This window comes from Rhea americana, unplaced genomic scaffold (assembly GCF_003343005.1).
Source record: "Rhea americana isolate MKP2758 unplaced genomic scaffold, rheAme1 scaffold_63, whole genome shotgun sequence".
In the NCBI taxonomy this organism is placed as follows: Eukaryota; Metazoa; Chordata; class Aves; order Rheiformes; family Rheidae; genus Rhea; species Rhea americana.
Window position 1 is genome coordinate 1,326,915 of NW_028186790.1, and position 10,775 is coordinate 1,337,689.

At 46.2% G+C, this 10,775-nt stretch overlaps 1 protein-coding gene across 1 annotated transcript in view; it reads right to left on the minus strand.

Moving 5' to 3' along the window:
• TNFRSF21 (TNF receptor superfamily member 21) overlaps positions 1–4,903 on the minus strand; it is a 33,529-nt gene extending 28,626 nt beyond the window's left edge. The window contains exons 1-2 of the mRNA XM_085320353.1: positions 4,253–4,903; positions 2,022–2,519 (exon numbers count right to left, since the gene is read on the minus strand). Of these exons, the coding sequence (XP_085176479.1) occupies positions 2,022–2,519; positions 4,253–4,901 (1,147 nt within the window). The 5' untranslated portion in view covers positions 4,902–4,903. The remainder of the gene's footprint in view (positions 1–2,021; positions 2,520–4,252) is intronic.
• Between the last annotated feature and the right edge of the window lie 5,872 nt (positions 4,904–10,775).

Genomic DNA, 10,775 nt, shown 5'->3' on the forward strand with positions numbered 1-10,775 from the left:
ATGGCTGAATTAAGTCCTTTCAGGAAAAAAAAGGTAACTAAAAGTCTACCCACTTAATCCAGCCACATCATCATTTTTGCTTGGTACAAGCCTGGGGTTTGATAAAAGTCTCATGTCCCACAGTAAGGGACCACAAGAGAGACTCCTTCAGCCTTGCATTATTCCTGAGCACTTGAATTCCTTGKGCGCCCTGTAAACATCTTCAGCTTCTCAAGCTTGAGTCACGGACAAGTCACGGACATCAGCAGAAATACTATTCGCAGGAGTTCTCCTGTCTGCTCAAGACAGCATGCAGTAGTCTCTGAACTTGATCACTGCCCAAGCTGCATAAATTCAATCCCTGCTCTGAGATGACAGAATTCACTGTTCCCAGAAAAGGAAAGAGTGAGAAATTCAACCAACCCAGGGAACTAGTAATTAAGGTCTTGGAAAAAAAAACACTGAGTCAGTAATAACCAGTCATTTTTGGCCAATGAACCATGGCCGAATCAATGAACCTTAGTATTTCTTAAAGCAGATACAAGTAAAACTGTTTAATAAGGTTCTGTGGCCCTGTTGCAGATCACTTACCACAGCCTCAGGGACCAGYTTAGCCACCACAGGTTTAAGGGACAAAGGAGTACAGAAAATATGGGAAAAAAGTTATTAGAACTTGTTGCAAGGGTAGAAAAAAGCCCAAGAAACTGCAATCTAAGAATTCTAAAGAGACAGAAGGAAACTAATAGCACAAACACAAAAGGAGGCACAAAATTAATTCCAACAAGACCTTAATTGTTCTGTAAATACACTAATGAGGAAAACAAAATGGGGGGCTGTTAATCAGCAGGAAGGAAAACCCAGTACATGGCAGAAGACACTGTACTTAAAGCCTTTGCGTTGTACTTAAGCATTCAAGGATGAATTTCATCAAGGACTGATCTCTTAAACCTTTAAATCCTTTTTTTCAATCTGTTCTGTCTTTTTTGGGGTCCCTTTGTTAAACATGCTTTTCTAAAGGTTAACTAGAAATGAATGTTTAAGGCTGAGCAATCTGAACCTTAAGGAACTGCTTGCCAGTACTGCCTGYGCAGGGTAAGATGGTCAAAACTGCCACCGTCGCTTTGCAGAGGCAAAACTGTGCATCCCTAGGGAGATCACAACTCGTCATAGCTAATACAGGTTGCTATACATTAATGATTACATCATTAGTGTATAGCTGATTTTTAGAAGTCTCCATTTACGAGTATCACAGTTCACCTTCAAGTCTCATCACAAAGTTGACAGCAAGTCATCTGCCTAAAGCACGGGAACCATTAAAAAGCAAGCTTTCCAGGAAGACCTGTTCTCCCTAAACATATGAAGTAGGATATGTACATAATACAGCCATTAAGGATAACCTTTCTCACTCCAGCAAAGGAAAAGGGCAGAGAAACCAAGCTGGTAATTTTTTTTTTTTTTTTTGGGGGGGGGCAGGAGGAATTGAGGCACAGCCAAGAAGCAAGGGATGACTCAGCCTTCCAAGAAAAAAAAAAATGGTGAGGGAAAAGAGGAGTAAGACAAATCAGACCCATGCCTGAGTCGTGAAGAAAATAAGGAGGAAGAGAAACAGAACCACCATGGAAGGAGAAAAAGAGGAGTTTTTCAGGATCCTCCTAGCAAGTGGGTAGGTAAGAAAGAAGGGGCATGGACAGGAGCTAAGAAGAGCAGGTAACATTCCCCCCATTAACCACTCCTTCAGAAACAGTTAAAGCAGGAGCAGAGAGATGTCACGGGAACAGGAATGGGGAGATAGAGGATGTGAAGGAGGAGCTGCAGAGGATTAAGAGATAGTTGAGGAACTACAATATATGGGTTTTAGATTACTACAAAGCCCCCAAAACTAGAAAAGTAACTGTTTACTAGACACAAGGGCAGCTCACCAAAAGCACCAYCTGACATCTGTAAATGCAGAGAGGAAGGAAAAGCTTCTTCAAAATCTGRAGGAGGACAGGATACTATTCACACTAAGCCTGCTGCTGAGTCTCCTAGTCGTTACTACTCACCATGCCCATTGCAGTAATAGATCCACTTCTCCCTRTTCTGTGTTGGGGTCGTGGATTTTTTCATGATAGCTTTTTCCACAATGGCACTGGGATCTTGCCTAGGTCCCTTCTTCAGAGTCCGTGAGCTCTTCCTGACACTGCAGACAACGATAACCACGAGAACCAGCAGCAGGAAGAGGACAATCATCCATGGCAAGTGTTCATTGATGTCRAAGTGCTTGTGGGTACTTGGTGGCCCTCTCCTGGGAGGCCTGTATGGGATGCTGGACTTCTCACTGCTTGTCATCTCCATTGCTGGCTGCTTCTCAAGGGGCTGGCTAGTGTGTTTGTGCCGGTAGTTCTGCACGTGGCTCATGGCCCCGGAGTCCGCAAGGATCCCGTTGGCACCGTCCGTATCGTTCACTGATGTTTCGTTGTAGTATCCTGTCACGTCCCCTGTGCCGTTGTATGCTTGTGGTGTGGGAGAGGGTGCAAAACCGGGAACTGAAGAGTTCAGACCTGTGAAAGGAAGAGAGCGTTCAGCGTCATGGCACCGGAGACACAAAACAGCATAATGTCATGGTCTAAGAACTGTCTGGGCATCTGCTTGGCCAGGAGACCGAAATTCAATGCCACGTAGATAGAGGGTAAAGAGGTTAAGTTAAGGTTTGGATCTAAGAACAGATGGCTACAGTTACAGAGTTAAGTTCAGGATAAAACTGACCTTTGCTGGTTATGGTTAGTGGCAGCTTGTTAAAAACTAATTGATTAAAGGGATATTGTCAATCTGTATTTGAGCCAAATTCAGTATTTTTTTTTTTAGAAAAACACTTCTTTAAAAAAAGAATTAAAAATTTATTAACATTACTTTTATTTTGATTCTTGGAAGCTTGGTACTTGGGATAGAAACACCTGGTGAAAATTTAGAGGCTTATTATCTCTCTGCTGAATACTGAAAGGAGCTGAGGAGTTTTCTTAAAGAAGCATAAGCATCAGCTCAGCACCTCAAGTTGTTGCAGAGGTATCGACTACRTTTCTGAAGTGACATGAGCTACCTAACCTTCCCTTAAGATCTATTTCTGAGTTTTCCTATCAATAAATTATGCTTTACTGACAGCTCTCGAGCCCTACAGAGCCATGTAACCCAAAGCCTGGTGAGAAGATGAAGGGCTGCTGCAGCAAGAACTAGTGCAGTCTTTGGAAACTAGGCTTTCAAAGATTGTCTCTCATCCCAAACAAGACAGAGTAGGTGTAACCATCTGTAAAGTGACTTTGCCTTGGGCTCAGTTACTCAAAACATTCCAACCAGGACATCAACAGGGGGAAAAAAAAAAGCAAAAACAAAACAAAAAACAAAACAAAAAAACCTCCTAACTTCTACATAATTGTCTGTTGATTTCAAAGTTCAGAGAACATCCTTCCTTCCTCTCCCAATGAYATATCAACATCATATCAAACTTTGAGACCTAACAAATTAGAAATACCAAAGCTTATTAGTGTCAATACCTCTCTGCAATTGCATTTACTTGCTGAGGCATGAAGTCCACTAGAAATTACATTTTGTTGTTAAAATGCCCCATTTGAGACACCTTAAAGAGGTTCTTTCTTTGAGAGTGCTGAGGATAGTCTTCCAATAAAGACTGTGATGATRTATTATTTCTAATTAAGCTTGAGAATGTCAAGTTAAATTCAGTTTTCCCCACAAGTGATAACTAATGAACGTCACAGAGTGTAAAGAAAAAAAAACACTATGACATAGTCTAGGTTCCTCGATCTCTGTTCTGGCAACAGTTCCAATTAAAGCCGATATGTTGGCACAGTACAAGGAGCGTGTGGCAGGGAAAGCACGGGCATGAAAGCAATGAACCCATCAGGAAACCAGGCCAGTGGAGAGAAGCTTCCCTCTACTCCCCCCCCCCCCATCTTCTCTGTTGCACCAGCTCCCTTCTTAAGTTCAACAAAAACGCACAAATACTTGTGCCAGCACAACATATAGATGRGAGAAGTGGCTGGGGAAAGTGGTATTAATTTAGTCCAAACAGTAGCATAGCCAAAAGGCTCACCATGACTGAAGTCTCAGTGAAACTGATACACTCTGGAGTRTGCTCTGGCCAAAAACCAAAAGCACCATGCACGCTCAGATCAGGTTGCCTTTTAATAGCATAAAAATATCTATAAACAGCAGCCTCAACTAAGGCAAGAATGCAATCGCATGATTAAAAATATAGCCATATTTCAGCACCTGACATTACCTTTGGGAAGATAAGCAGTTGATGGAACTTCRTAGGGCTCTCCATCTGCTTCTGGGTTTGATGAAGATGAAGACGTATTAGGAAGAGATGCTGGAGGACCACAGACGTTATCGCTTTCTTTTGTCCCTGGCTTTATCACCACCATGTTTTTCCCAAAGCAGTCAGTAAAAGTTTTGCACTTCATCACACTAGAAGGCACATCAGAAAAGGTACCACGAGGGCACGGCTTGCACCTAACGTCTTCTGTCTCAGTTCCTTTCTTGCGGACGCCCCAGCCCACTGGGCATACTGTATAAGGGATGCAGGTGTCATTAGTCTGAAACGTACCAGACAGGCAAGTGCACTCGCGGTCACTCAAGGCAGTACAATGAGTTTTCTCAATCATTGGCAGTTCACAAGGTTTCCTACAAGCGTGGCATCGTTCTATACCGTTCTCATGCTTAGTAAAGGTCCCATCCGGACACTGGCTGCACTCTCTTAAGGTACTCTTTGTACAATGCTTAGACACGTAGGTTCCTGCAGGACATTTGTCGCAGATGAACTCTTCGTTAGTGGCACGGTCGAGGTGGCGGTACTTGCCAGAGGTGAGGCTTATGGCATTCTGTTCGGAGGTCAGCTTTGACTGAGCATCAGTAGGGCCAAGGARCATGAGCAACTGAAAGACAGAGGCAAAGTATTAGTCAACAACAGCAYGCTAGTGGAGTCCTCCCCGCCAAACACATCTCCTGGAAAGCGCATTGCCAATTCCTCGCAGGACTGTCAAGAAGAACATCTCAGGATTGTGGAACCAGGAAGAAGTTCTTGCACCTAGTGCAGAGAGCTCATCACCATCAGGGTGGAGGAGAAAGGGTATCAATGACAGCACACTTCCCGGACATTTAGCCAGAGTCTGGATAGAGAGTTTGCTATGAAGGCATTAAGAATTGACTGAGATTATAGTTCTTAAATTTGATACCAGGCTTCTCAGCGAGACTAAGCATCATYTACTGTGCAACCCTGCCAGGGCAGTTAATACTACTAGCTGTGTTTCAGCAGTAYGTGCTGCCTGGCCACCTCAAGAGAGTTCAGAGCAGCTTTGTGTTTCAAGGGTGAGAGGTTCAGCAGGAACCCAGTAACAGTCAGGCGTTTGCTGATAAGACAAAACCCAGTGGTGGCAGTTCTAACCTGTAAAACTTTCTTCCTCTATATTTAGAGGTTATACTTAGTCTGCTGCTTTCAAAGAGATATCTTGTAAAACAAGGCAAGACAGAAAGGAACTCAGACCAGCACGTTACCAGACTATCTCTCAGCTCTACCTTCCTCCTACCTATATGGCACCACTCAYGCTATCTATACAGTGGCTTCCACAGTTCATAACTTTGGCAAGGCTGCAAGATTTTCTGCTTTGAGTTTCCAGCCACATCAGTCAGATACTTCAAGCTGGATGTATTTGCAACAGAAGAGGAAAAAAATGATGCTATTCTTAAGCTCTTTTAGGGTCCCTGTTGCAATGTAGTTCCTCATTGCATCATACACCAGTGGAAGGTCTCYGCCTCATTTCTTAGGCAACAAGCCAAGCTCCTGGACACCGAACTGCACCGAATTGGGTTTGGCTACATTACAACCAGAGAACTGTCTGTCTCTGTACTTATTACCAATTCCATGGTATTATTCCCCTAAATTCTTTTGCACTGATTCCAGTAGGCTGCCTAATCTCTCCAGAAGAAGCCATGCCTACCAAGCAAGACCTCCAGTTCCTCCAGAAAACCTCTACTCTACAGATTTTACATCATTTATGCCAGCAGGGACAATATCCTGAGRACAAATGGCACATCAAGGAAAGGCTGTCACAATCGTTACCTTATTCAGCAAGCAAGGCATTAGAAACACATTTTCAAATAGCTGACAGCTAAGATTTAGGAGAGGGAGGGGRAAAAAAGGGGRGGGTGAATCAGCTAACATTACCTTGTATTTCTAAAGGTGATTGCTTAGACTGAAAGCAAATAAATTTTAAAAGAACTTGTGATCAAGACCAAAGACCCTAATGCTTCTCTACTGACTAGCAGGGGACACGAATCGCTTTGCTGTGCTATACAGGACATTGGTCTTGCTCTGGCACCTATTCTGGGATACCAGCCAAARAGAATATATTCAGAAAAGCCTCCCAACAACATGACTCTGCAGAACACACATAGCAGCAGGGCAGTAAGCTGTGCCGCATCATTTTTGGTGCAGTCACTTGCTTCCTGGAAACACATGCTCTGGCAGCACATTGCTGTTTCACCTGCTAAATAATTTATGGCTCAAGATTTGTACAAAACACTACAAATATTTTTTTTTCCTGAAGCAGCAATTAAAGAGCAGACAGAAGCAGACAAGCCTGCAGGAGCTGACACTGATCCTGCAGTAGCCAGGCCAATTACTGTACGTTATTAACACAAAAAGAGAGACTGCGCTGGCAGTTTGTACAAAGGCGTGGGTGATGCATTTATTTCCCCCCTCCCTCAAGACATAATTTATGAAGTGCTTAGCTAGCTCTGAAGAAACCTGCCACCCATAATCTCTGTGACGCAACCTCAAATTAGCAAGTCAGATGCAACAGGATTCAGTCTCCGGAGGGCTCGTACAAGCCTCTACCCATGGGTGTGAGAAGCATGGGCTGTTTCCTGTAAGATCAGCAGCGTGGAGAATGCTGCAGGGCTTGTGGGCCAGCGGGTGCTCACCTACTTTAGCCCACCTCCGCAGCTGCTTCTGCCAGCAGGAGACGGGCAAATCTCTGAAGTCGGTTAATCCAAGAAAAAGCTGCTGGCCAGGAACCCTTTGGGAGAGGARCAGCCCAGATTTCTGCTCCAACACTGGAATGCAGACCTTAATTGAGATGCCAACGAGCCACTCGCTGAACTGAGCGGGATGAGAGATCGGGAGAGTGCTCAAAGCAGCAGCAGCTCTCTTGCTTGCACAGCAAAGGAGCAGCTGCATGCCACTGGCCCAGGTCCCATTCCTACCTTTGCACAAGCCAGATCCTTGGGTAAAAAATAAAAGAAAGAAAGAAAGAAAAAAAAAAAAATCAATGTTCAACCAAGCCAAAGGTTCATACCACGGAGCTCCATTCTGCTCTCCAACATGCACCATTTACTTCCACCCCTGGAGACTTCCTATATATCATCTCGGTAACTAAAGCCATAACACCACAATTCCCACAGAATGGTTTTTGGATCAAAAATGCCATTGCAACATGGGTAAAAAGGCTCCTTTCTGCCCCTACCACACTCAAAACACAACCTGTCCATCAGCAGAGGCTCTCAAAGAGCGCTACAGAGGGCTGAGCTCCACATACACAAACACCCTCACATCAAGCAATACACACCCCAGCACCTGGGTTTATAAACATCTCCAGATCTTCAGCTGCATTAGCACTTCCAAACTTAGGGACAAGAGCAAGTGGAGGAAGGCTATACAGTGTTTGGTTAAGAAAAAAAAAAAAGTCCAGCTGCTCAGATTTTATAGCTGTCACTACTCAGATCTCTGAAAGTAACAGGAGCAGGGGGACATCTTCAATAAAAAGTATGTCTGCTGATTAGATCCCTCATTTTCAGGGCTGCTTACAAGCACCAAAAAACAGACCTTCCTGGCTCACCTGCCTAATACACCCAGTTTCAGCAGCAAAAGAGTAACAAACTGAAATCCAATGGCTAACTACAACCCATTTCATTACTCCAACACCAAAGAAAGTACATAGGGTAGCAAATAACAAGAAAAAAGAAAAYCGGTGCAAGACAACACTAAGGAGCACGTCTTGTTTCAAGCAGCTTCAGCACTGCTCCCCACATCCACGGCAGACAGAGCAGCTCTGAACATTAAAGCACTCCGCAGCGAAAACGCTCGGCCAGGACAACCACGCTCCTTCTGCTCCAGGATCTTGGGGAGCAACTCCAGGTCCATGGTGATGCTGCGTGCCAGAACAGCACAGGTGACTGAAAAGACATCCCAGAGGTCATAATCTGCTCCACCACGTGCAGTCTTTACAGCATGGGGAAAGCAGATGGGAATTCTTGGAAATAAATAACGTAGGAAAAAGAAAAGTGCCAAGATCTCAGGCCAGCTGACGCAGCCATGACCCATCTTACGGCCACCGAACTTGATGACTATCTTCCCCAGGCTGATGATGAGAGGTGTTTTACCAACCCTCTTAAACAAGGCTTGCTGTTGCCAATTGAATGTAACATTGGGTCAAATGAGCCCAATGGACAACTTGCACAGCAAAGCATTTTTACAGGGCCGTGAGCTCCAAGGCGAACGCACAAAGGATGACCGCGGCAGAGAACACAACAGCCCCAAAAATCACTCCCGACCCTAGTAAGCCTGGCAGCAACGTCTACGCAAAACTGGCAAAACAACAGGAATCCACAAGTCCTGAAACGGTGCAACACCTCGAGACAGTCATCATCTCGGTTGCGTACGGTGCCACCCCACCCAAGAGTCCCACAGGCAGGATCAAGGCAACTACAGCCTTAAAAGAATGAAAAAGAAAGGCAACAGCCAGGCAAACCCCAGTGGAGAAAAAAAAATGAAGCACAGGCACAGAGAGCTGCAAGTGCACAGAGACCATCAATGCTGAACTGACGCTCTGGGAATTGTGTCCAAGAGAAAACAGCAAAATTCCCTGACTCTCGGTTGAAATCGCAGCGCTTCTCATGCCCAGGGAAATCGTGAAGAGGAGGAACGAGACATCAGAAGAAAGAGCAAGTCACTTACTCCCAAAAAGTTGACCGTGACGAGGGTCTCAAGACAAAGGAAAATAATTTTACGCTTCTTTACAAGAAAGAAAATATTTCAGTTGGTCTGGGGGTTTAATGGAATGACGAGCCCAGGGCTTAGCCTGCTCACTAGTCCCTGCGTATGTGCCAAAACGGCAGCAAAGGCTCATCTGGTCTCCATGAGGGAAAATTAAGCAGCTGTACTGACAGATCCCTATTAAAGAGGCAGCTATGTCTACAGCACTTCAGCTAAAGCAGCCCAGCAGCACCCAAAAGCACCATAAATCGCAATCATTTCATTCATCTCGCTAAAAAGCTGACAAAATTCCCAAGGCTTTGCAAATCCCACAGAGGCGCTGGAGAAACCAGGCAGCGCTGATTCTAGCTAAGGAAATAGGGAGAAAGGAGAAAACTACCTCGGTGAGACCAGCGGGCGCCCGAGGAGCCTGCAGCGGAGGAAAGCCATCTAAAGACACTTTTCTCCSTGCCGAGCAAGGTAAACAGCTATAAGCCGCCGTGTTACACAATCATCACCCCAGCTGCCACTTGAAAACCCAGCAGCCATCCTTGCGGTTTGCAGTCGCCCGAAAAGGCCCACCAAATACCTATTTCCATGCCCTTTGTGTCAGTCTTTAAAGATATTAACTCCTCGCAAGTCAAAGGGAGCAATCCAAAATTTTGCCGGTGCACCCCGTATTGCCCAACGGAGCGTCCTCTAAACTCGCAAGCCTGCGGGAACCACGTTTTATAGCTCATTTGCTCACGCGATGGGTGGATGGTTTGGGCGCAGCACGTGCAGGCGTGTGCGACACGTGTGCCTGCCCGAGTTGCTCAGATTCTTAGCTTTATTTTGGAAAACTGCTGTTGCATTTACCCACCTACACACATGTAAGTGGGTAAATGCACTTATTTATATACGCATAAACACACACACACACTTTTTTTTTTTTTTAAATGTTGTCACCCCATCCTCTCTTTAAGGACACTCTAGACCCAGAATTTGAGACCAACCTACGGGAACCCAAGCCCATCAACATCTCATTTTTCAGACATGCAGCAGCAGCATTTGCCTCCCTCCGCGGGTCAAAACGTGATCCTGCCATCCAAGCACCGAGCAAGCGCCTTGCACGGGCCTCGGCCGCTCTCCACCGCCGGCAACGTAGCGCTGTGCAAAGCAATGCTTCGGATTCGATTCCCGGTTAATACGCTCTCTCTCCCAGCTTTAGATTATTTTTGTTTACTCAGATTCCTGTCGAGCCAGCATCAGCTTGCAAAAAATCCACCTTGACTTCAAGAACAAGCACGCTCCTTCGTTATACAATTCAATTAAGCCTCGGCCAGGTGCTGGTAACCACATTACGTGCATGACGCACCAAATTACGGTCGCTCCCAGAAAAAAAAAAAAAAAAAAAAAAAAAAATGGGGGTTTAAGCCCTGAAGCGGGAGAGCCCTGCACGGGAAGGTAGACTCGGCGCGGGGACGAGTCCCCGCCGACAGCGCGATGCTCCGCGGGCGCCTTTCCCTGCTGGCCCAAGGGCTGCAGAGAAAAGCAGCCGGCGGGAGCCCCCGAGGGCCGGGGAGCCCGCGGCGGGCGAGGCGAGGCCACCACCGGCACCGCCACCACCAGCACCACCGGGAAGCGCTCCAGGGAAGGTGTCGCAGGGCCCCGGAGGTTTCTCCCGGCAGCCGATGCAAACGCCGCGCCGCGGGCGGGGCGGGCAGCCAGCACCCCGCACGCACCCCGCACGCACCCCCAGTGCATCCATCCACCCCCCCCAGCCCGGCGC